The sequence below is a fragment of the Polypterus senegalus genome, chromosome 15 (assembly GCF_016835505.1).
Source record: "Polypterus senegalus isolate Bchr_013 chromosome 15, ASM1683550v1, whole genome shotgun sequence".
Taxonomy (NCBI): Eukaryota; Metazoa; Chordata; class Cladistia; order Polypteriformes; family Polypteridae; genus Polypterus; species Polypterus senegalus.
This window is the reverse complement of record NC_053168.1, coordinates 20,355,728-20,382,032: the sequence shown is the minus strand read 5'-3', so window position 1 is coordinate 20,382,032 and position 26,305 is coordinate 20,355,728. Positions and strand designations below refer to the sequence as shown.

The 26,305-nt window shown below is 40.1% G+C and overlaps 1 protein-coding gene and 1 long non-coding RNA gene across 3 annotated transcripts in view; one reads left to right on the top strand and one right to left on the bottom strand.

The window, feature by feature from the left end:
- vps28 (VPS28 subunit of ESCRT-I) overlaps positions 1 to 12,585 on the top strand; it is a 38,220-nt gene extending 25,635 nt beyond the window's left edge. For both annotated transcript variants that reach the window (XM_039736472.1, XM_039736471.1), the window contains exons 6-10: positions 35 to 140; positions 1,536 to 1,637; positions 3,668 to 3,721; positions 3,843 to 3,934; positions 11,467 to 12,585. In XM_039736472.1, coding sequence (XP_039592406.1) covers positions 35 to 140; positions 1,536 to 1,637; positions 3,668 to 3,721; positions 3,843 to 3,934; positions 11,467 to 11,587 — 475 coding nt within the window. In that variant the 3' untranslated portion in view covers positions 11,588 to 12,585. The remainder of the gene's footprint in view (positions 1 to 34; positions 141 to 1,535; positions 1,638 to 3,667; positions 3,722 to 3,842; positions 3,935 to 11,466) is intronic.
- The window catches only part of LOC120515449, a 28,334-nt gene continuing 8,789 nt past the window's right edge, over positions 6,761 to 26,305 (bottom strand). The window contains exons 2-3 of the long non-coding RNA XR_005630660.1: positions 25,987 to 26,065; positions 6,761 to 6,833 (exon numbers count right to left, since the gene is read on the bottom strand). This is a non-coding gene — a long non-coding RNA (uncharacterized LOC120515449). The remainder of the gene's footprint in view (positions 6,834 to 25,986; positions 26,066 to 26,305) is intronic.

Here is a 26,305-nt window from a genome sequence, read left to right as displayed (position 1 = left end):
AAGACACTGAAGCAATTTATTATTTCTCCCTCAGATATACTGGTGCCTGCTCCAGACTACTGGTTCAATACAAGGCTGCTTTCAAGCAAGTACAGGGTTGTGATGTGGGTACCATTGATGATTTCTGTAGGAAGTTCAGGGTAAGTTTAAACAACTGTTACTGCATGCATACATATGCTAAATTTAAGTATAACAGTTCAAATCTGTCAAGTTTCACATTAAGCATATATTGTTAACTTCATCCTTAGTTACTTGCATTACTCTTTGGCATTAAGCAAATTTCTACCAGTTACACCTAAACAAACTTGAACTGGTATGCGCATCTTATTTTTTTTGTATATTTGTGTAAGGGCTGGATGCCTCATTACACTAAATCACTTCATGCTTTTTAACTTGTCTTTGGTTTCCACCATCTGTATGACACAATAATGGAACTCACTTAATGGATATTCCTCAAGAATAATCTACGGCACGCAAATTAATGTATAACCAAAATTTCTAAAGTGGACTGGTGGAAATGGAAAGGATCGCTTTCAACATGGGGGTTTCTAGGCACCACAAAAGTCAGGCAGTGCTTGTCACACTTGCTATTTTAGAACAGGCAGACGTGTGTGTCTGTATTGTTATGGAATAATCATATTCAGTGATAGTTTGTGCCTATTACGGAAGTTAAAGCAAACTAGGGGAAAAAAATTTTCCTTCACGCCAGTGCACACCTTATAGTTTGTCAAGGTGTGTTTTCCTGTCATCAGTGTTGTTTTAGAAAATTACTGTTTTCATGTTATTCTGGTTCCAAACCTTTGTGTTTCTTGATTTTGGTTGCAGTGTCTTGTAGGATACGGCACTGTTCTACCTGCTGTACCTGATTAGCTGCCTGCATTGGGTTTCTGTATTTTATCATGAGATAGCATGTATGGTTAAAAGAGGATATGCAGCACTCACATAAAGGTATCTGGCCCAAAATATTAATATATGGTGGTCTAAGCAGGTGACAAACTTGAGCTTTATTACCATTTATTTGTGTTTCCTGGTCTGCAATGATCTCAATTTGTAATATATCCCCCCTTGTCTCCTGGGGTTTCTTTCCACATGTCAATTCATATAAAAAATAATCAAAAGTAATGTTGGTGTATTTCATTAGTTAGCACTGGATTTCTGTTAAATGTGCCTTATTTTCATTGTAAACGCACATTCAAGTGACAGTCAGATGTGGACATTGCTTTAACATAATAGCTTTTACATTTCGTGTGGTGCAGTTGTTAAGGCTTTGGACTTCAAACCCTGAGGCTGTGGGCTCAAATCCCACCAGTGACACTGTGTGACCCTGAGCAAGACATTTCACCCGCCTGTGCTCAAATTGGAGAAACAAATGAAATTGAACCAATTTTACCTCAATTGTTGTACATCAATTTGGATTAAAGTGTCAGTCAAATAAATAAATGTAAATGTACACTTAACTGCTTTTATTACTATTATTATAATCATCATTTATTATTACTATTATTATTATATATTTTATTTTTTTTACCCCAAAGCTCGATTGCCCATTGGCAATGGAAAGAATTAAAGAAGATCGTCCAATTACTATCAAAGATGACAAAGGCAATCTCAACCGGTGCATTGCTGACATTGTTTCAGTAAGTCAATATGTGGTGGTTCATCATTGTTGTAAAAATGCATAATGTAAAATAATTCTTTTTATACTTAACTCTGTTTTTACTGTATTTGGGAACAACTACAAACACTAAATGAATAATTAAAGGCTATAGTACTTTTTATTAGTTTAATAAATAACATTACAATGAGTGAGTCACAGCTTAATTAAACATATATTCAGTACCACAATTCAAATATGTATGATTCATATTAAATCAATGTAAGCATCGCCCCCACCTTCCCAATTCCCGTTTGGAAAGATGTTTCCTACCAGAGAGCCTACAGTGGTGTGAAAAACTATTTGCCCCCTTCCTGATTTCTTATTCTTTTGCATGTTTGTCACACAAAATGTTTCTGATCATCAAACACATTTAACCATTAGTCAAATATAACACAAGTAAACACAAAATGCAGTTTTTAAATGATGGTTTTTATTATTTAGGGAGAAAAAAAAATCCAAACCTACATGGCCCTGTGTGAGAAAGTAATTGCCCCCTGAACCAAATAACTGGTTGGGCCACCCTTAGCAGCAATAACTGCAATCAAGCGTTTGTGATAACTTGCAATGAGTCTTTACAGCTCTGGAGGAATTTTGGCCCACTCATCTTTGCAGAATTGTTGTAATTCAGCTTTATTTGAGGGTTTTCTAGCATGAACCGCCTTTTTAAGGACATGCCATAGCATCTCAATTGGATTCAGGTCAGGACTTTGACTAGGCCACTCCAAAGTCTTCATTTTGTTTTTCTTCAGCCATTCAGAGGTGGATTTGCTGGTGTGTTTTGGGTCATTGTCCTGTTGCAGCACCCAAGATCGCTTCAGCTTGAGTTGACAAACAGATGGCCAGACATTCTCCTTCAGGATTTTTTGGTAGACAGTAGAATTCATGGTTCCATCTATCACAGCAAGCCTTCCAGGTCCTGAAGCAGCAAAACAACCCCAGACCATCACACTACCACCACCATATTTTACTGTTGGTATGATGTTCTTTTTCTGAAATGCTGTGTTCCTTTTACGCCAGATGTAACGGGACATTTGCCTTCCAAAAAGTTCAGCTTTTGTCTCATCAGTCCACAAGGTATTTTCCCAAAAGTCTTGGCAATCATTGAGATGTTTCTTAGCAAAATTGAGATGAGCTCTAATGTTCTTTTTGCTTAACAGTGGTTTGCGTCTTGGAAATCTGCCATGCAGGCCGTTTTTGCCCAGTCTCTTTCTTATGGTGGAGTCGTGAACACTAACCTTAATTGAGGCAAGTGAGGCCTGCAGTTCTTTAGACGTTGTCCTGGGGTCTTTTGTGACCTAGGTTAGGTTATTTTTTTAACAAGGGGGCAATTACTTTTTCACACAGGGCCATGTAGGTTTGAATTTTTTTCTCCCTAAACCTAAATATAAAAACCATCATTTCAAAACTGCATTTTGTGTTTACTTGTGTTATATTTGACTAATGGTTAAATGTGTTTGATGATCAGAAACATTTTGTGTGACCAACATGCAAAAGAATAAGAAATCAGGAAGGGGGCAAATAGTTTTTCACACCACTGTATATATAAAGCAGTATTAATAAATTCTTGCTTGATTGTGGAAAAGCTTTGGATTGTCTGCCAATTTTAGATAAAATAAGACATCCCTTGTCCATTTGCTTATGAAGAATGGTTTAAGATTTTTCCATTTGTTTAAGATAAGATGATCATCAAGCAATATAGTTTAAGTTTGCACAACCGATTTTTAGTAGCATAATGTTGTTCCATGAGGTGTTACTCTGAATAGTTCTATTCCAATTTATAAGTAAATTTTTTGTTGTTAAAAACTTTTTTCTTTTTTCTTAAACTGTGGCTAGGGCTAATAAATTAGAATATAAAAATGTCAGTCAGTTAGGTAAATGGTTTCCAAGAATACAAATAGTTAAAATTGTTATTTTTTTTAAATTATGTTTGCATGGTTACATACATTTGTTTTTGATCACATTGCTTTTATTATAGAAACTCATTTTTAGTATGCTATTTATTTTTTTAAGCTCTTCATTACAGTAATGGATAAACTGCGATTAGAGATAAGAGCCATGGATGAGGTAAGTTATAAAAGTTTTCTGGAAAATATTTCAGGATTGTTCAGGTGTGATTTTTCTATAATTGCAACTTTTGCTTAATTTAACATTTAATATTATAAAGATTTTTTCTCTTCTTCTGTAGATCCAACCAGATTTGAGGGAGTTAATGGAGACAATGAACAGGATGAGCAACATGCCTGTTGATTTTGAAGCAAAAGAGAAAGTCAGCTTGTGGTAAGTTGAATGATGGAGGAGGAACACATGCTTGATTTCAAATTAGTACATTTTTACTCCTGATATGTTTTTTTTTGGTGAAATAAAAAGTCACTAGAGTGCAGCTCCTAACATTCTACCATTGCTGTCTAACACAATTTAATGAATTATTTTGGCCTTGTAGTATTCCATTCAGCACTCTCACTCTTTGTGATTTTCCCAGCCTTTATTAAACACTAGTATGTGATACCTTCAGTCTCTGCATTTACATGCACACACAAAACCAGATTAACTGGCTCCTTAAATGTCCTTTTACATGCACAGGTACATTTGTGGAATTTTTCTTTGGCAAAATGTTCCAAGGCCATAAACTGCAAAAAATAGTTCAACATTATCATCAGCCATAATAAAGCCTTTGATAATTTTCTTGTGTTTTATAAATACATTTAATCCTTCACGTGCTGTGAAGTAAATAACATCCATCCCTTTACATCTGCGACTTTAACCACTGATGATAACCTGATTGCATTGTTTCAACATATCTATAGTAAATAGCTGGATTAAAACTAAATGACACATTATTATTATGTTTTCGTTACTGGATTGCAAGCAGTACAATCTTTTCTGCTTGGCTGTGCGATTGACCCTGTAAAGGAGCAGATAAGCCTACTGTAAATTTACAAAAGAGAAAATAAGGCATCTCTCTTAAAATTAAAAGTGAATTTCTTTGTAGTAGGCTTTGTCAAAAATAAACCATTTAAGCGCCCTGGGAACCAAGTTATCCGAACTATTGTATAACATTTCAGTAATTATTTGCCACTCTGATGCTCTTTCTGATCATAAAATAGGTGATTACGATAGCAATTGATGAGAAGAATTCATAATTAATTGCAGAATTACGGTATTTAAGGATTCCTATTTCTCTTGCACAATTTGGCACAAAAACTAATTAGCACATCGTCATCTCATAACAGGCTTAAGTTTCGTGTTTAGTATTTCTCCATCCAGCCATTTTAGCTCTAGACTGTCCTCAAAAAACTGTGACACAAACACGCACACACACACACACACCCATCACCGAGATATCAATGTTTTCGGTATCAGGGGACCCTAAAATGATCCATCGAAAACAGAAGATTGAAATTTTGGAAGAATCTAAAGCTTTCGCAAATAGACGATAGGTTATGGTGGGGGAGAACGCAAATCAATAAAATATCAATTATAAGTATTTTAAAAAGGTATACATACAGCCTAAAACTAAGGCATAAATCAGTAATAATAATAACATAAACATTGCATTTAATTTGTGCCACTTAACTTTCAGAAATACAAGTTTCAACCTAACTACAGCTTCAGGCATAATGTAAGTCTGTACGATTGTATCCCCTGGATGAGGTAGATATGGTGTGTGTTTGTGCATATAAGCCTTTAAAGGAGAATGTGATGGTTGGAATGAAGAAACATAAGCATATCAACATGCTCAGAACTGAAGCTTGCTCTGCACTTTGATGCAGTGTTCCCTGGTGCAGAAAAGAAATGCTCTGATGGCATGGATGTTGCTGGGATACACAAAAAGGACTTTGTCAGCATTGGATAGCGTGCAGCATTTGTTTTCTCTCTTTCTCCATTTTGCAATCCATGCCATCAAATCACATCTTTACTTAATGTATCCACAGAGTAAGCGTCTTATGCAACACTCATAGTCATCCATGTGAAACATAAAGACCTCGCTGAAGAATTTACTTTGATGATTTTTAGTAATCAAATGACTTGAGTTTCTCGAGGAATCGTTTCTCGTTTCACCCCTAACTGGGTTATTAAAGCACATACACGGAGTGTCATGGCAGAGTCCAGGGGCAATCCAAGCATCCATCCATCCATCCATTGTCTAACCCGCTGAATCGAATACAGGGTCACGGGGTCTGCTGGAGCCAATCCCAGCCAACACAGGGCACAAGGCAGGAACCAATCCTGGGCAGGTGCCAACCCACCGCAGGACACACACAAACACACCCACACACCAAGCACACACTAGGGTCAATTTAGAATTGCCAATCCACCTAACCTGCATGTCTTTGGATTGTGGGAGGAAACCGAGCGCCGGAGGAAACCCACGCAGACACGGGAGAACATGACGAACCTAACTGCGAGGCACAACTGCGCCAGAAGCATATGTTGCTTTATTGTATGCGATTGACACCTAACAAAAAGAACACAAATTTCTCAAAATAAAATAGAAATACGATTCTCTGTTCAAAGTTAAAATGCAGGATTTTATTTAACTCTTTCAGGGCTGAATATTTTTTCCAAAAAACTCTGCTTTCTGAAAATCAGACAAAGCAATGGTTTCACACAGAAATCAACATAAAATGTCTGTAGCTGCCTGATGTGGCTGCTGACACCACATGTTTGCCATCTTGGAAGCAGGGGTAGCATGACAGCCAGCAGGAATGTGCAACAGGCCGGCTGCCTGGCCGGTGATGACAGTCGCGATGCGCCACAATCAAGTTTGTTCCTCCTGTCATTGTGTCTGTCCTCTCAGGCGAACGCTGCCGTAGGTGCATCAGCTATACAAACAGATCAGCCGATGCCAGTACCTCGCTTTCATTTTCTACCTCCATCTCCAGATCACTTGCATTAAAATTGGTGTCCGATTCAACGATAATACACAAAAAACACTGTCCGCAGACTATTTTGCTTTGTGCCTTCGCTTTGTTCTCTCGCCAGACATCGATGCCACTTTAAAGGTTGTTTGCTCTTCGTTACTCATGCACGTACATGGAATCAAGGTCAAATCAGCAAAGCTAACCTTCCTTCTAGTAAAGAGAGTCGAATGAAAATGTAACGGCGAGTTTTGTGGCCCTTTACAAGCTGATTACCGTCCTCTACCCCTGAATTTTGACAAAAGTCGACATCCACCCTGAAAGAGTTAAGATAGGGGTACATAATATCAAACTGTGAAAAAAAATTAGTATCCATAGTTAAATTATACAGATCCATCATTGTAATTACCATTGCTGTTCATGTTAGTTGTACATTCAAATACGTTGCAGTTGTGAACCCTTATGGAACCTTAAGCAAGTGATGGGATGCTACTCTCCACTAGCACACCAGTATACACTTCATGCTTCACTTCTTTCTGTAAATAATTGAGGGCTGATGGAGATCGTGTGTGTATGTAAGTACAGTTCCCTCTAAAAATTTTTGGACAGTGAAAGTGATTGTTTTTTTCTGCATATACAAGCAAGTTGGATTTGAGATGAAAAAAAAAATATATAACAAACATACAAGATGTCTTCTATATATGGGCATTTCTGTGTGTTTTTTTTTTTTTTTTATTTTACAGTTTTATAGTACTATGAATTTTTGTACATTTTCTTCCAGCTTTGCAGGTGAGCATATTGAGACAAGTTAACACACACAAAATAAAGTATTTAGGAGTTTACGACAAACTACCATTCCTGTTTTCCAGGCAATGTGAAGAAACATTTTGAAAGGAAAGTAAAATAGGTGGTATTATAAAACCTGGAGTATCTAATGCAGTTCTTGTCACCAAGCTATAAAAAAAAAATAGTGGCGCAAGAAGCTGTGCAAAAAACACAAGAAGCAGGTGCATCTCTGAACACAATAGCTTGTCCTCCACTGAAAGACAAAGATAATTCAATTTCTTTAGAACTGAATGACATTCTTTCTGTAATGAATAGTGATGCGTAAACTGCACTACCTTTATTTCACCTTGATTTTTGGCAAAAATGCAGAAATGTTTGGGAATTTTGTCAAAGTTAGTGAAATGCATTGAAGTCAGTGGGGATGGAGAAACTGAACTAGTTTAGTGGATTATAAGGGTACAGTAGTTTGTTAGAGTCCATGAGGGGTATGGATGCATCTGCCAACTATACTAGTCCTGTTATAATGGCCAAAAATGTGATCTGAGCTGTGAGGCAGCCATGCTAACCACCACACCACTGTGCCTCCATGAGATACAATTAAATTATACTCCTTATTGCTGTCTGTGACTGCTGGGCTCCTATCAGTACAACCACCTAACACTCACAGAGCCTGTGATGCCGGGCAGGGGATCAGCGTTACATACCTGGATTACTGTCCCTGTTCTTTTCTACGAAGCTATTAATTGGCTAATGTTCTCTAAATGCACAAAAGTAAACATCATCTCACGGCACCAAGTGTCAAATACCTAGCTGACAAACAGGATCTGAAATGTCTTGCTAGAAATGAAGTTTTAAAGAGTTATTGTTAGTAGAAGAAGGCTGAATAATCTTCTTGTTTACTGGACCTTGTGACACTGATATTATGAAGTTTGGATTGTCATTTTATAAAGTAAGTATTATGAGATACATGTGGGATATTCATTTGTATGATAATTTAATCATTCTGTAATTATAAGATATTCTTTATATTTGTTGCACTAAAATCCCCAACCCCTTTGTTATTGTACTTTATAGAAATCCTCTTTCAATGATAGTAGTATGTAAAAAGTAGTATGTAAAAACTATACGCACCATTATATTACAGAATTAAAGCCTGTGTTTTGATTTCTTTATATATGAGGTGGCACTTTACCTCGCTGCTTAGCATTAATGTCTCCTGAGCCAGTGACTTGTTGTGCTGCGGTGTGTGCTGTGTTTTCATTAGAATAATCTGAATGGGAACAGGCCATTGAGCCCAACAAAGCTTGCCAATCCAATCCATTTAATTCTTCTAAAAAAACATCAAGTAGAGTTTTTGAAAGTCCCTAAAGTCTTACTGTCTACCACACTGCTTGCTGACTTACTCCAAGTGTCTCTGGTTCTTTGTATAAAGAAAAACCTCCTAACATTTGTGTAAAATTTACCCTCAAGTTTCCAACTGTGTCCCCGTGTTCTTGATAAAGTCATTTTAAAGGTACAGTCTCAATCCACTGGACTGATTCCCTTCAAAAGTTTAAACACTTCAATCATGTCTCCTCTTAATTTTCTTTTGCTTAAATTGAAAAGGCTCAGATCATTTAATCATTCCTCATAACTCATCCCCTGTAGCCCAGAAATCAGCCTAGTCGCTCTTCTCTGGACCTTGACTAGCGCTGTTATGTCCTTTTTGTAGCCTGGAGACCAAACTGCACCCATTACTCCAGATGAGGCCTCACCAATGTGTTATAAAGCTTCACCATAACCTCCTGTGACTTGTACTTCACACATCAAGGCACTATATATACAGTGGTGTGAAAAACTATTTGCCCCCTTCCTGATTTCTTATTCTTTTGCATGTTTGTCACACAAAATGTTTCTGATCATCAAACACATTTAACCATTAGTCAAATATAACACAAGTAAACACAAAATGCAGTTTTTAAATGATGGTTTTTATTATTTAGGGAGAAAAAAAATCCAAACCTGTGTGAAAAAGTAATTGCCCCCTGAACCTAATAACTGGTTGGGCCACCCTTAGCAGCAATAACTGCAATCAAGCGTTTGCGATAACTTGCAATGAGTCTTTACAGCTCTGGAGGAATTTTGGCCCACTCATCTTTGCAGAATTGTTGTAATTCAGCTTTATTTGAGGGTTTTCTAGCATGAACTGCCTTTTTAAGGTCATGCCATAGCATCTCAATTGGATTCAGGTCAGGACTTTGACTAGGCCACTCCAAAGTCTTCATTTTGTTTTTCTTCAGCCATTCAGAGGTGGATTTGCTGGTGTGTTTTGGGTCATTGTCCTGTTGCAGCACCCAAGATCGCTTCAGCTTGAGTTGACAAACAGATGGCCGGACATTCTCCTTCAGGATTTTTGGTAGACAGTAGAATTCATGGTTCCATCTATCACAGCAAGCCTTCCAGGTCCTGAAGCAGCAAAACAACCCCAGACCATCACACTACCACCACCATATTTTACTGTTGGTATGATGTTCTTTTTCTGAAATGCTGTGTTCCTTTTACGCCAGATGTAACGGGACATTTGCCTTCCAAAAAGTTCAACTTTTGTCTCATCAGTCCACAAGGTATTTTCCCAAAAGTCTTGGCAATCATTGAGATGTTTCTTAGCAAAATTGAGACGAGCCCTAATGTTCTTTTGCTTAACAGTGGTTTGCGTCTTGGAAATCTGCCATGCAGGCCGTTTTGCCCAGTCTCTTTCTTATGGTGGAGTCGTGAACACTGACCTTAATTGAGGCAAGTGAGGCCTGCAGTTCTTTAGACGTTGTCCTGGGGTCTTTGTGACCTCTCGGATGAGTCATCTCTGCGCTCTTGGGGTAATTTTTGTCGGCCGGCCACTCCTGGGAAGGTTCACCACTGTTCCATGTTTTTGCCATTTGTGGATAATGGCTCTCACTGTGGTTCGCTGGAGTCCCAAAGCTTTAGAAATGGCTTTATAACCTTTACCAGACTGATAGATCTCAATTACTTCTGTTCTCATTTGTTCCTGAATTTCTTTGGATCTTGGCATGATGTCTAGCTTTTGAGGTGCTTTTGTTCTACTTCTCTGTGTCAGGCAGCTCCTATTTAAGTGATTTCTTGATTGAAACAGGTGTGGCAGTAATCAGGCCTGGGGTGGCTACGGAAATTGAACTCAGGTGTGATACACCACAGTTAGGTTATTTTTAACAAGGGGCAATTACTTTTCACACAGGGCCATGTAGGTTTGGATTTTTTCTCCTAAATAATAAAACCATCATTTAAAAATAAATTTGACCACCTTTTGTGTGACAAACATGCAAAGAATAAGAAATCAGGAAGGGGCAAATAGTTTTTCACACCACTGTACAGTGGAGGAAATAATTATTTGACCCTCACTGATTTTGTAAGTTTGTCCAATGACAAAGAAATGAAAAGTCTCAGAACAGTATCATTTCAATGGTAGGTTTATTTCAACAAAACTGCATTTTGTGTTTACTTGTGTTATATTTGACTAATGGCACATTTTAAATGTGTTTGATGATCAGAAATATTTTGTGTGACAAACATGCAAAAGAATAAGAAATCAGGAAGGGGGCAAATAGTTTTTCACACCACTGTATATATAACCTGACATTCTGTTTGCCTTCTTAATGGCTTCTGAACACTGCCTGACAGTTGATAATGTCGAGTCCACTGTGAACTCCTAAGTGCTTCAAATAAAGTGTACTTTGGATTGTCAGACCTCCCATTGTGTGTTCAGATGTAATATTTTTACTTGTGTAATACTTTACATTTACTTACATTAAATTTAATCTGACACAAATTCATGCTCCTCTCCAGCTACATTGACTTCCTTCTGTATTATCTCATGTGTATCCCAACAGTGTGTTCTTTAGGTGAAAGCCATTTCTGAACTAGAAACACAGTGACATTGTAAAGTTCTGATTTTACTACACTTCATTCTTCATTAGGTCATGTTAAGGTTTTATAGTAGAAATATCATAAAGTGAGGCTGAAGAAAATTAAATAAAGTGTAACTCCTTCATTAATAAACCCTCATCCAGTCCCGTAATAGCTATAAAAATGACTGTTGTTGTTGCTTGCAGCTGCAATTTGAGTAAAGCAACAAGAATTGACTAACAGATCCTGTATGCTCTGTCATTTTAGGTTGGCAACACTCAGTGGGATGTCTGCTGCTGATGAGTTAGACGATTCCCAGGTCCGGCAGATGTTGTTTGATTTGGAATCTGCATACAATGCTTTTAACCGCTTCCTGCACTCTTCTTAGATAACATCTTTGGAGTGTCCTGGAGTCGATGTCAAGATGTTTGCCTGCACCTTTGGATTTTATTTTCAAGTTTGCAGGATTCAGTACCATTTATACATTTTCCAATTAGTTAATCCCTCAGTTTTTATTCACAGAGATTTATAACTGTAAAGACATTGTAAAATGTAATTACAGTATTACTATTTTACGAAAGGGGCTTATGGTGTATCATTAACATGAAGTAATCTGATAAACACAACTGCATCACCCTTTTTTCCTGTAAAACTTTAAATTGTTGGCCACCAGGATGCGCTGTGCATTAACTTTTACTTTAAAATAAAATGAGTGCAGGAATACCTTTAGACGATAAGCATTGTAATCACAGTCAAAAAGCCAATCAAAGACATATTTTTATTATTTTCTGTAACTCTTATATTGCTAATATCATTTTGGTTTCTTGTATATTAAATAGAACTAATATGGCAGGCATAACACCCAGCAGTTGACAGTAATGTCAACGGATCAGTCTGCCAGTAGAATCATAGTTTGATAGCTGCTATTAATACATTTTTACCACATATTTCAAATATATTTTCACTTATTACTATACATTCAAGTGTAATTTGGACGTCTGGTGTCAGAAGAAGGAGGATGGCTGTTTATGAGCGTGAAACTAAGTGACTCCGTGATAAGACTTTTGTATTTTTTCTAACTTTCAGGGATTTGCACTTGGGTGTCAGAAATATTTTATATTGTTTAAATATCTGGAAAGTTTAAAGATAACAAAATTTGTCCCATGAATGCTGTGCACTCAGCATTTTGTTGTGAGATTTGTGTAAATTGTAACTTGTTTACTATAAGGAGAATTGAGTTATAAATCCTTACACAAATGTGCCATCAGATACAAAGTCCCTAATCAATAGCTTTGAAATTCAGTAATTGATTTAATTGTATTTATTTATAGGAAGGGTCTCTGAAACCTTGTAAATAAAAAGTATTGAATTAAAATTGAAAATCTATGCCTTGCTTTTATAATTTCATTAAAAGCAAATACTAACCGATATCCCCAAATTATGAATTACAGAAGCTAATGGAACAAAAGAGAAAAGTGCAATACAAGTCCACCCCCTTGCACACACTTATGTCACTTTGTCAGGAAGAGACCGTAGCCTACCAGAATTTGGGGGTCAGTTTTACAGCACACTCTGTTGGCTCATGGTGACGGTCCTGTATTCAATATTCCACAAGGATGAGGACAGGGCGAGGTGATCATTTGGGATCATTGCAGTCCTGACACACACAAGTTCACCCGAGACCCTGGAACAAAATCTTCATGACCTACTTTGCAATAAGGATTTAATGGGAGGAAGAGACATTGTTTTGGCTGGTAATGTTTTTTGATAAACATTACCAGTTATTCCAAAGTGAATAAAAAGGCCTCAAAGAGACCCTGACTACAAACGTGTTTCTAGTTATCTGGTAATGCATCTCCTGGGTTGGTGATGGCAAGGCACCGGTGCTCCCTAAGACTCGACTGATTTAAATTTTCAAGTAATTTTTGTTCCATTGAAGAGCTTAAAAAAAAAAAAAAAGTTTTCCCAAACATTGAAAAGAATTTTTCACATGGAGGCTGGCCGAAATTGCAGATGAAATCAAACCCCACGTTTAAATCATGTTACCAGGATACTGCAATAGCTACAAATCAACTCATAACAGTCATGGATCCTCCTCGGGTTGTGTACTATCCAGTAATGTGTCTGGATTCATTACAACCTTCAAGAATTCCAGCTCACAATTCGTAGCTAAAGATTGGGGCACCCGTCATGCTCCTTCGAAATCCGGATCCATCAGAAGTGTGCATTGGATCCCGTCTGTTTAGCTGTTACCAGACATAACTGAAGCAACTGTTCTGACCGGTTGTGCAAGAGGTGAAGATGTCTTGTAACGAATTGGACCCGATATGTTGAAAGTAGGCCGATCGCCCCCGCTGTAAAGCAACGAATGTAAAGACAGGCCAACATCACCCCCCCAAAGTCCCCTTCTGTACACCCCCCTTTCAACGTAATACATTTTAAACCAGGGGTCTCCAATTCCTGTCCTGGAGGACCACCGTGACTGCAGGTTTTTATTCTAACCCTTTTCTTAATGAGTGCTCTGTTTGTGCTGCTGATTAACTTCTTTTGAATTCATTTTAATTGACTTGCTCTGGAAGACTCAGACCCCTCAGTTGTTTCTTTTTCCTTAATTAGCTGCCAAACAATAACGAGATCCAAAATGAGCCAAAACAACTGGTGTCCATCATAGAATACCTGAAAATAAAGAAAGGTGAAGCTTTCAGGAATGTCGATCTGCTCAGTTCCACAAAACGTTTTAACAGAGCTCTTAAATGTGGCGGAGTGGTGGCTCTGAGGTTAGAGATCTGCACTGGCAATCGGAAGGCCCTTAACCCGCAATTGCTCCGTCCTGGGTATGACGTTAATCTGCATCCATCCCTGCATGTAGGCCCTCCAACCTGCAGGGAAAAACTTGGGGGTTGGTGGCAGAATTGGCACTTCAGCCACCATAAAAAACACCTCACCCTGTTCTGTTCCACTCCATCTGAACGAGTGTGGTGCTGAGGTGTCACCCATTGCATGGCTGCACTTAGGTCCTAATCTGGATCCTGAGTTGGTTTGTCGTGTGGCGGGTGCGGCAGTGCGCTGTATCAGTGCCTGCTCCTAACCTCTCTCTCTCTCTCTCTTGAAAAAGAAAAATTTTATAAATGTCTGCTATTGCACCACAAGAGCAACAACAAGCCATGGACTTAAAGAACGAGTTCAATTAATGACAAGAATTGGCACCTCATTAAGCAGCTGCTTGGAGTGAAATTGGTTGGAGTTTGAGGCCCTGATTTAGTTGGTCTTCTGTTGGCGCACTCATTTCACTTTTCATTTCACTTTGAGTGCCAGTTAATTAAGGTAAGAAATGAAGAAATCTTAAAAAAGAAGTCCATTAAAATGAATTCACAAGAAGTTAATTAGCAGCACAAACAGAGCACTCATTAAAAAAAAAGTGGTAGAATGAAAACCTGCAGCCACAGTGGTCCTCCAGGACCGAAGTTGGAGACCCCTGTTTTAAACAGTTAAATCAAGGGAACACCTAATCATCCCAGTCTAACACCAAGCCAGTGAAGCTTTATGGATATCAGTCCGTCCAGTTAAGAAGCACAAGCGACTGTGAATCAACTTCACCTGCTTTGGTGCAAATGAAAGTGACAACAGGTGCACTGGAGGGGCAACAGCAAAACAACCTCCAAAAAGGGAATGGTGGCCACAGACATTTGCTCTCTCCTTATCCTTCCTGACCGATTCTCTAGTTCTGCATTTTGCTAGTGTCCTTGTCATTACTTGTAGCATAAGGCGGTACTTACATAGGTAGTCCCAGCTCCTCCAGGGTGGCACATCTGTATGTGCTGTCGTAAGAAGGTCTCAAGAGTATTGAGGAGATACCAGGAGATGGGCCATTACACGAGGGGAGCTGGAGGACGTGTGGGCCATTTAATGGCATCAGTGCCTTTGTCATCCAGGACCTGTGTACACAATCTGGCCACATGAAGCCAGCATTTTCCTGCACCAGTGTGGCCTAAGGAGCATGCAAGAGATACCAGGAGGCAGGTCATTACATGCGAAGGACTGTAGATGGGCATCAACCCAGTAGTAGGACTGGTATCTGCTCCTTTGTGTGAGGAGGAACAGGAGGAGCATTGCCAGAGCCCTGCAAAATGATCTCCATCTGACTATCAGTGTGCACATTACTGGCCAAACTGTCACAAGCAGACTCCTTGAGGGGAGGTATGAGGACCGAAGTCCTCTAGTGGGACCTGCGCTCACAGCCCTTCACCATGCAGCTTGACTGAAATTCCAACATTGGCGCCTTGTTCTCTTCACAGATGAGGGCAGATTCACAATGAGCCCATGTGATAGACATGAAAGAGTCTGGAGACGCCATGGTGAACATTATGCAGACTGCAACATCTTCCAGCATGCATGACTGGTTTGGAGGTGGATCAGTGATGGTCTGGGGAGGCATATCCTTGGAGGGTCGCACAGACCACCACATGCTAAGCAATGGTACCTTGACTGCTGTTAGGAACCTGGATGAAATCCTCAGAGCCATTGTCGGACCTTACGCTGATGCAGTGGCCCTGGGTTCCTGCATGTCGACATAATCAGTGTGTACATGGACAGGGTCTTTGTGTGTACGCATGCCTTTGCATATGTGTGTTCAGCTTAGGGTGTGGGAGTATGCCAACCTATAGTAAACTTGCTGAGTCCTACTAACCCCACAATAACAAAGTGTTGGTTTTCTTCAGGTTCTCCTGAACCTTAGCCCACATATGGTTAATGTTATGAAGGCAGCCTGAAGAAAGTATGGAATGAAATATGAATATACAGGATGTGGACTATGGCCAGCCATTCATCCCGGCCAATACCCCAGGCCGCCAGAGGGAGCCCTTCCTGCGACATGGAGATGCCCCGAATTCCAGCAGGGCATCATGGACTATGTAGTTTTAATACACAACCCTGCTGGATAACGTCGGGGCCACCAGGAGACGCTGCAGGGAGGCTCAGAGATGTTTATTTTCCTTATAACCCGAAAGTGCGTGTTAGGCACATCAACAGAGGAAATTAGGTACTTCCGGAATGAAAAAGAAGAGTTTCGATCTGACCCGGAAGTGCTAGGAAGTCACATGGACCGAGGGTTCACAAGCACTTCCGGATCAAGAACTATAAGAGACTGTGAGAGATCCCAGATGGGCGAGCTGAGTCGGGTGGCAGAGGGACAACGCGTCTGGGAGAGGAGGATTTATGTATTTGATTTGTTTATTGTTATATGAGTATTGTGGAGTGGAGGGTGCTTTGTGCACATTATTGTCCAAATAAAAATAATTATTGGACTTTTATCTGGTGTCTGCTGTCTGATCCGAGGGTTCAAGGGGACGACAGTGCCCCCTATCTGTCACAAGGATCAATATTTTCATTATTAGAAATTGACCCAACTGCCTCATCATCAAGTCATTAAAAGGGGTCCCGAAGCTGTAATATCATATTTAGGGTTCTCCTTTCAGATGTATTTGCCCAACAGGCCAGCCTCTGCTTACTACATTAGGGTGGAGTTGATGTTTGTAGAAGCATTTCTCCACAAGGCTTGTTTTTGCCCATTAGGGATTGTGTGCTTAGCTGTGAAATTTCAACCTGATTCTGAACATTTTATTTGCACTGTTAAAACGTGAGTACTGTACTCTCACCAGGGGTTCTTAACTGGTTAAGTGATTAGTAAAGAATACAAAAAAAAAAGAAAGAAACAGGACATTGTAGTACTAAAGTGGAGATTCCAGAACATTCTACTAGTAAGTGGGAGTTTCTAGAACAGTCAGTCATTTTCCAACCTGCTATATCCTAACTACAGGGTCACGAGGGCCTGCTGGAGCCAATCCCAGCCAGCACAGGGCGCAAAGCAGGGACAAACCCCGGGCAGTGCGCCAGCCCACCACAGGGCACACACACCAAGCACACACTAGGGACAATTTAGGATCTAACCTGCATGTCTTTGGACTGTGGGAGGAAACCCACGCAGGCACAGGGAGAACATGCAAACTCCACGCAGGGAGGACCTGGGAGGCAAACCTGGGTCTCCTTACTGCGAGGCAGCAGCGCTACCCACTGTGCCACTCTTTCTAGAACATTCTTGTATTAGTTATTCTAGTAGTGACTAGCAGTTCCTGTTTAATCTCTTCTCGATGACAGAGTTCTCAGCAGAAACAAACGAAAAGATGGTGCAAAGCTGGCAGCAGCCACCTTCACCATACATACCCAGACATCTTGAGGTAGCAAATGAATCTGAACAGCTAGAATCGGAGGAACTGGTAACAGAAAGAACATCCTTTTTTGATATCCTTATGGAAAAATTAATTAATAAGGTAATTAATAATTCATTACATTTCTGAAGCAACCAACACAACAGTGGACAGATGATCCAAACTTCAACGAATTCTGTGAACTGTTGGCATGCATGGTGGTCGTGAATGCCGCAGCTGAAAGAGGAATAATAAGACTCACTGAAAAGTACAATGACTTACTGACGAAGGATGAGTTTGTTCTTCGACTGGTGTGACAGTAGAGGGCGCTGTCGCTCCTCCAAACAGTCAACACGCCCAGACACCCGGTAAAAAGCACTAGAAATATTTAAATTTCATTTCTTCTTAATAAAGTGCCCCAAAGCACCTCCACCACCATGAACAATACATAAATCAATAATCAATAACACAATAAATCCTCCTCTCCACCCAGCAGCTCCGTCACACTTCCTCCCAACTCTGGCTCAGCTTGCTGAGTTTCCCACAGTCCTTTAAATAGTCCGTGACCCGGAAGTGCTCCTGTCCTTCGGTCCACGTGATTCACTAGCACTTCTGGGTCAGTTGACGATTCATATTTTTCTTCAGCCCGGAGTACTTCCAGGCAATAGGGAAAATAGAAATCCCGGTGTCTCCCTACGCCGTCCTCCGATGGCACCCACAACACCCAGCAGGGTTGTGAGGTCGCACTCCATCTCCCATGATGCTCTACAGGAATCTGGGGCACCTCCATGCTGCAGGGATGACTCCATCTGGTGGCCTGGATGTACTGGCTGGGATAAGCTGCCGGCCATATCTCACACTGGTCATAAACCATCACTGAACATGCTAATGTAGTAGATCTACAAGTGTGGGGCAGTTCTCTGTTGTTCAGTCCAGATGATATAAAACCTGGAAAATGGAGTGACCGCTAAACGTTGTCTATTTTCATTAATATTTTGTGTCTTCCAACAGAGAGTGAAAACAAGGATCTTAAACAGGAAGCAAAATTGGATAGAAGGTATTACTGTTGATGAGCGGAGAGCCATACATTCACTAAGGGAAAATCCAGAAATCATTATCAAACCAGCAGACCAAGGGGGTTCTTTAGTTATCATGAACACATCAGATTATATACAGGAGGCATTGTTACAAACTACAGGAAGACCCCACAGATCTCTACAAGAAGGGACTAAAAAAGATAGTAAGTAGCTTTCCTCTTCACATCAGGGATTGTGTAAACAGGAGAACCCCAAAATGGCTTACTTCTACATGCTTCCTAAAATCCACAAAGAAGGGAACCCAGGAAGGCCTATAATCTCAGGAACTGGCTCCCTTACAGAAAATGTTTCAGGTTGGGTGGAGCACATCCTTAAACCCCTCGCCATAATACCACAACCTCCATCCAGGACACCACTGATTTCTTAAAACAAAAACTGTCCTCTATGCCAGAAAAAATATTGATCAGTCTTGAGGACTCAGACAGCATTTCTGTAATATATAAAACCATTTTACACTCCCTCCCTTTCAAAGATCCAAGAGGACAATGGGAAAAGGATCTGTCACTCAGCATATCAGAAAAGGAGTGGAAGGTAGCAACGCAGAGAATCCAGTCGCGCTCCATATGTGCAAAGCATACAATTATTCAACTTAAAATTATATATCGAGTGCATCTCTCTCATTTAAAATTGTCTGAAATGTTTCCAGGGCGAGATCCAACCTATGAACATTGCAATCGAGCTCCAGCCTCACTGGGCCACATGTTCTGGACCAAAATCTTTAAATGCCTTTCAGACAGCCTTGGTGTTACAATCCCTCCTAATCCACTAACAGCTGTGTCTGGTGGGCTCACAGAGGGGCTTAAAGTGGAGAAGGACAAACAAACTGTAATGGCTTTTACTACACTATTGGCACGCAGACTTATTTTGCTCAACTGGAAGAAACTTAACTCTCCTATTCTAAGTCAGTGGATAACTGATGTTCTATACTGTTTAAAATTGGAAAAAATAAAATTCGCACTTAGAGGATCTGTACAGAACTTTTTCAAAACCTGGCAGGATCTAATCAATAACTTTTTAGAATCTATATATTGTGGTACATTGCCGGCTGTTCATTCCGGCCAATACCCCCAGGCCGCCAGATGGAGCCCTCCTTGCAGCATAGTGGTGCCCCGAATGCCAGCAGGGAATTATGGACAGTGGACTTCTAATGCACAGCCCTGCTGGATACCATGGGGGCCGCCAGGAGTCGCTGCAGGGAGGCCCAGAAACTATTTGCCTTACGCCCATGAAGTACGTCATAGTCACGTGGACAAAGGGAACGATGTGCTTCCTGTGTGAAGAAAAGAAGGATTTTTATCTGACCCAGAAGTGTTCCAGGTCACATGGATAGAGAGGGTGAAACGCTTCCGGGTCAAGGAGTATAAAGGACTGTGGGAAATCCCAGACGGATGAGCTGAATTGGGAGGTAGGGTGGCTAAGCGTCTGGGAGTTTGGAGGATTGATTATTTTGATTGGTTTATTGTTTATTGGAGAATTGTGGAGAGGAGCGTGCTTTGTCCACTTTATTATTATAATAAATATCATTATTGGACTTTTACGTGGTATCTGACGGGTGGTCTGAGGGTACAAGGGGGCGAGAAAAGCCCTAATCTGTCACAATATATATAAAAGTCAATGTGTGTGTGTGTGTGTTTATGTATGTATGTTCCAGCATCACGCCAGAACGGCTGGAGCAATTCTCATGAAACTTGGTACACATGTTCCTCATTGGCTGACTAAAAATACTGTAGGGTGAAATCAGTCCTAACCCACCCCCTTCTGGATATTGATCTTGTATGCATGTTATCATCCAGTTGACACTCGGAATGACCACCAGGGGGCGAACTGGAGGTGACTGCCAGCATTCTTTATGTTTGGTCGCCACCTGTTGCTTTTGAAATTAAATAGAGTTGGCCGGGTCCGAGCGTCAACTGGATGATAAAATACATACAAGACCACAAGACAAGCACATTAGTGAGTCTTCATTGTTTGTTAATTTATTTTTATAGTTGTGTTTTTTTTTAATTATATTTTTCTCAAACAATTAAATAAAACAAACAAACAAAAACCACTTTATTTTCTTCCCAGGCAACACCGGGTATTTCAGCTGGTAAGCTTTTAAAGCATTGAGGAAGCAGATTCTCTCCCCATTTCTTTTTCTTCTCCAATTATCTTTATCTACTTATTAATAAAGTATCTATCTATCTATCTATTATATAGTGCCTTTCACTCTATCTATCTATCTATCTATCTGTCATATAGTGCTTTTCATATCTATCTATCTATCTATTATATAGTGCCTTTCACATCTATCTATCTATCTATCTATCTATCTATCTATCTATCTATCTGTCTATCTATCTATCTATCTATCAGTCATATAGTGCCTTTCACATCTATCTATCTATCTATCTATCTATCTATCTATCTATCTATCTATCTATCAGTCATATAGTGCCTTTCATATCTATCTATCTATCTATCTATTATATAGTGCCTTTCACATCTATCTATCTATCTATCTATCTATCTATCTATCTATCTATCTATCTATCTATCTATCTATCAGTCATATAGTGCCTTTCACATCTATCTATCTATTATATAGTGTCTTTCACATCTATCTATCTATCTATCTATCTATCTATCAGTCATATAGTGCCTTTCATATCTATCTATCTATCTATTATATAGTGTCTTTCACATCCATCTATCTATCTATCTATCTATTAATTCATCTATTTACTTATTTCTGCGGTGGGCTGGCGCCCTGCCCAGAGTTTGTTTCCTGCCCTGCGCCCTGTGTTAGCTGCGATTGGCTCCAGCAGACCCCCATGACCCTGTAGTTAGGATATAGCAGGTTGGATAATGGATGGATGGATTTACTTATTTTACTAGCTTTAAGTTTTACTCTGCTGGCTTAGCTCTCTTTCTCATGGGTGGCAGTTGAATTGCTTTCAATCTTATTTTTGTAAAAATTGATTTATTTGTATGGAATGTTGTGTGATTTCAATAAAATCAATAAAATAAAAATAAAAAAAAAACTGTCTGCTATAGGCCCCTTACCTGAGGGAACCTTACTGGTCACAATGGATGTTGAGGCACTTTACACAAACATCCCCCATGATGATGGCATATTGGCATGTGAAACGTACCTCAGACGACACGACGTACCCACAGAATCAGTTATACCAATGATAAGATTCACTCTGACACACAATTTAATCTCATTTGCACAAGACTTCTATTTGCAACAAATGGGGACTGCAATGGGCTGTCGGTTTGCACCTCACTATGCAAACCTATTTATGGCAAATTTGGAGGAAGATTTCATGTCAATGTGCATCTTAAAACCAATGTTGTATCTCATCTTCATAATCTGGACTGCCAGTGAGAAGGACCTCCTCCATTTTCATAATGAATTTAATTCTATCCACCCCAACATAAAGCTGAAGCTGAATTACTCAAAAACAGAAGTCAGCTTCCTTGACACCACCGTTCAACTGAAAGACAACACCCTTGTAACTTCTGTCTTTCACAAACCAACAGACAGACAGACGGACCTACCTGAGAAGTGACAGCTTCCACCCCAAGCATATAAGGCGCTCCATGATTTTCAGCCAAGCAATATGATACAACCGCATTTGCTCAGACACGACAGACCGGGATAAACAACTGCAGGAGCTTAGACAAGATTTCATCAGACAAGGTTATAACCCCAAAACAATAGACACTGAAATAAGAAGAGCTACTGCCATACCCAGAGACAACCTGCTGGAATATAAAAACAAAGACAACAAGAACCGCATTCCCCCTTGTTGTCACCTACAACCCACACCTTGAAGCACTTTGAAAAATGCTAAACAGTGATGAAATGCTGAAAAATGGATTTCCAGAACCTCCCCTCCTGGGATACAGACGACCACCAAACCTGAAGCCACTAATTGTCCAAAGCTCCCTAAATGAACCAGCAGAAAATGGCACATCTCCCTGCCTACAGAAAAGATGTAAAACGTGTGCTCACATTTATAATACAGATTGTGTAGCTCTCAATGTAGTTCTCATTGAGCACAAACGCGGATATCGGCAGAGTTTCTTTGCAGCCTTTGTCGATTTTCACAAAGTGTTTGACTCAGCTAATCGAGCCGCCCTGTGGGACATCCTGAGGGTTCGCCGGATCCCCTCGAGGTTGCTGGACATCATGGCCGGCCTGTACACTGGTACTGTGAGTGCTGTGTAGAGTGGAGACAGGACCTCTGTGTTTTTCCCAGTTGATTCTGGGGTTTGTCAGCGGTGTGTTCTGCTCCTACTCTGTTCAATGCTTGTATGGACTGGGTGTTGGGCAAAGTCGTGGGGTCCAGCGGCTGTGGGGCATCTGTTGGTGAAGAAAGATTCACAGATCTCGACTTTACTGACGATGCTGTGATCTTCGTGGAGTCAATGGAGGCTCTGATCAGGGCGCTCGAGAGACTGAGAGAGGAGTCCGAGTGTCTGGGCTTGTGAGTGTCCTGATAAAAACCAACATCCAGGCCCTTAATGACCTCTTGGGCACGGCCATCAGCAGTGTGTCTGTCTGCACAGAGAGTGTCGACCTCCTCGAGAGGTTTACTTACCTTGGCAGTGACATTCATGTCTCTGGTGACTCTTCCTGTGAAGTCAGTAGATGGATTGGGAGAGCATGGGGGGTCATGAGGTCACTGGAAAGGGGTGTGTGGCGCTCCTGATATCTGCAAAAGGATGAAGGTCCAAGTCTTTAGTGTCCTGGTGCTTCCTGTCTTGCTATATGGTTGCGAGACATGGACGCTATCCAGTGACCTAAGATGAAGACTGGACTCCTTTATTACTGTGTCTCTCCGGAAAATCCTTGGGTACCACTGGTTTGACTTTGTATCGAATGAGCGATTGCTCATGGAGTCCCGAATGAAGCACATTACGTGCATTTTGAGGGAGTGTCAGATACGGCGCCGCCAAGGGGTCACCCCTGTAACACCTGGCTGCGGCAGATAGAGGGTCATTTCTGGAGGGTGGGACTGGACTGTGTGTCTGCCTGGGGGGGTTGCAAACCGGGATCCCAAGTTGTTTCGTCGTGTAGTGAGTGCGGCAACACTCTGTACCAGTGCATCCTCACCAACTTGATTTGACTTGTAGTTATACCAGACTGCCGACTAGAACATCGCATAAAGGGATCGTTTTCCTGCAGATCAACTAATGTGGTCTGCCTCACTCTCTGTATGCAATGTCCCGACACTGCACTCTATGTGGGAGAAACTGGACAAACACTCCACCAAAGAATGAACTTACACTGGATGGAGCAGAACTCTTTAAAATTAAATTGCAACAAAACTGAACTCCTGCAAATTGGGACTAAAATGCAACTTAATAAAATGAGCTCCTTCCCAGTCCATCTTGGCGGTGATCTCATCAGACCTGCCTCTACTGCAATGAATCTCGGTGTCATTTTTGATTCCTCCCTCTCTTATTCTGTCCACATAAATCACATTAAGAAACTTTCTTACTGTCACCTCCGTCACATATCCCGTGTTCGCTCCTTCCTCTCCTTTTCTAATGCTGAGAAACTTGTCCATGCTTTTATCACATCCCGCATCGATTATTGTAACTCGCTGCTGGCAGGTGCCCCTTCTAATCTTATATCACAGCTCCAGCTTATTCAAGCTTGCAAGAGTCCTTAGTCGAACCTGCAGCAGTGAGCACATCACACCCATCCTGCTCCGTCTTCACTGGCTCCCTGTGTCTTACAGAATCGAATATAAAATCCTACAAAATCTTAAATAACCTCACGTCAAACTACATCAGTGACCTTCTCCATCACTATGTGCCTTCCTGCCCACTAAGGTCCTCTGATTCTGGTAATCTTGTTGAGCCCCACACTCATCTACACTCCATGGGTGACAACAGGGCCTTCAGCTGTATAGTGCCCAGACTCTGGAATGACATCCTGAAATTAATCAGATCAGCTGACTCCATGAATTCTTTTAAAAATCAACTCAAAACTCATCTGTTCAGGAAGGCTTTTAGCTCGACTTGACTTCATTAACCTTCTCTCAGTTTACCTCTCTGTCAAGATGTTGTCACCGTCCTGCTCCACTGACAGACTGAGGAGATCATTCCTCCCTCATACTATGCGACTCTTCAATTCCACCCGGGGGTTAAACGTTAACATTATACAAAGTTATTGTCTGTTTTACCTGCAGTTTTATCACTCTTTAATTTAATAGTGTTCTTTATCAGTATGCTGCTGCTGGAGTAAGTGAATTTCCCCTTGGGATTAATAAAGTATCTATCTATCTATCTATCTATCTATCTATCTATCTATCTATCTATCTATCTATCTATCTATCATAAAGTGCCTTTCTATGTATTATATAGGACATTTCCTATCTATCTATCTATCTATCTATCTATCTATCTATCTATCTATCTATCTATCTATTATAAAGTGCCTTTCTATGTATTATATAGTTCTTTATCTATCTATCTATCTATCTATCTATCTATCTATCTATCTATCTATCTATCTATCTATCTATCTCATGTAACCTGTGTGTGTGTGCAGACCATCAATTATGTTGTCTGTTAGGCTTTTTTTTTCTCTGAATTCACTGTTGTAATCTTCTTTATTTATTTATTTGGTTTGTATAATGCTATATACTGTATACCCTGCCATTCTTTCTTATATTGTGTAAGTGCCTTGAGCATGGGAAAGGCGCTATATAAATAAAATGTATTATTATTATTATTATTATTTCACATCAAGCATGGTAACACAGATGTTCCCGTAGCAGCTCACTTCAACTGCCATGGACACTTTGAGAGGGACTTTAAAGTCACAGGGCTTATGGGCAACTTCAGAACACAGCAAGAGAGAAAAGAATTGGAAGTGAAACTCTAATGTAACACGTTACAACATGGTTTGAATAGAGACAAGAGTTTTATGGCCAGATATGAGGATTGTTTGCATCTCTCGGACTGACACAGACAACCTGACTACAGACTCACATTGTATGGAAAAAAATCATCAGAAACTTCAAAAGACTTTGTTGGACAGTTTATCTTATCCAGAGATCTTGACCATACATTGTTCTCCTTTTTTGCTAAATGAATCTTAGCCTGAAGAGTTTTTACATCTAAGATGTCTCACTTAAAGGTTTTCCAGTGTTGTTTCTTGCCCTAGTGTGTATATAAACACAGGAAACTCCAGTTTCTCTATGACATCCCGCCTGAAGAAGGGGCCTGAGTTGCGTCGAAAGCTTCCATATTTAGTTAGCCAATAAGAGGTGTTATTTTGCTTGACTTCTCATTATAAATATGATAATGAAACTAACCTTGTGGAGAACTTGAATTTTCTATATTTTTTTTCAATCATCCTATTACTTCAGTTACCAAAAAGCTTGACGTAGTTAAGAGAATTGATTTTTGTGGTTCATATGGACCATTTCTAGACATTATCATGAATTTATGAGCTGACAAAGAGTGATGGTGTGCATTACCGTGCCCTGTGGAGCAATGGAGTCCTGTTCAGGAGTAGTTTCTTGATCCTGCTGGGATGGACTTTACTTCTCTGTGACTCTGTAACAGAAAATACAGAGAAATAGAAAAAATGATGAATGGATGGAATCATCAAAGGCAACTGTTGTTTTTGTTTTCACCTGGCTGACCATATATTTGAAAGTCAAAACTGAAGGAGCTGAAGAGACAGAAATTACAAGAGAGTTTTAAAGAATGATTTCTGCTACACTGAGTGAGCTTTTAGAATAATGAGTAGGATGGCTTGAAATCTCAGATGGCCTTCTACCATTAACAATTTTA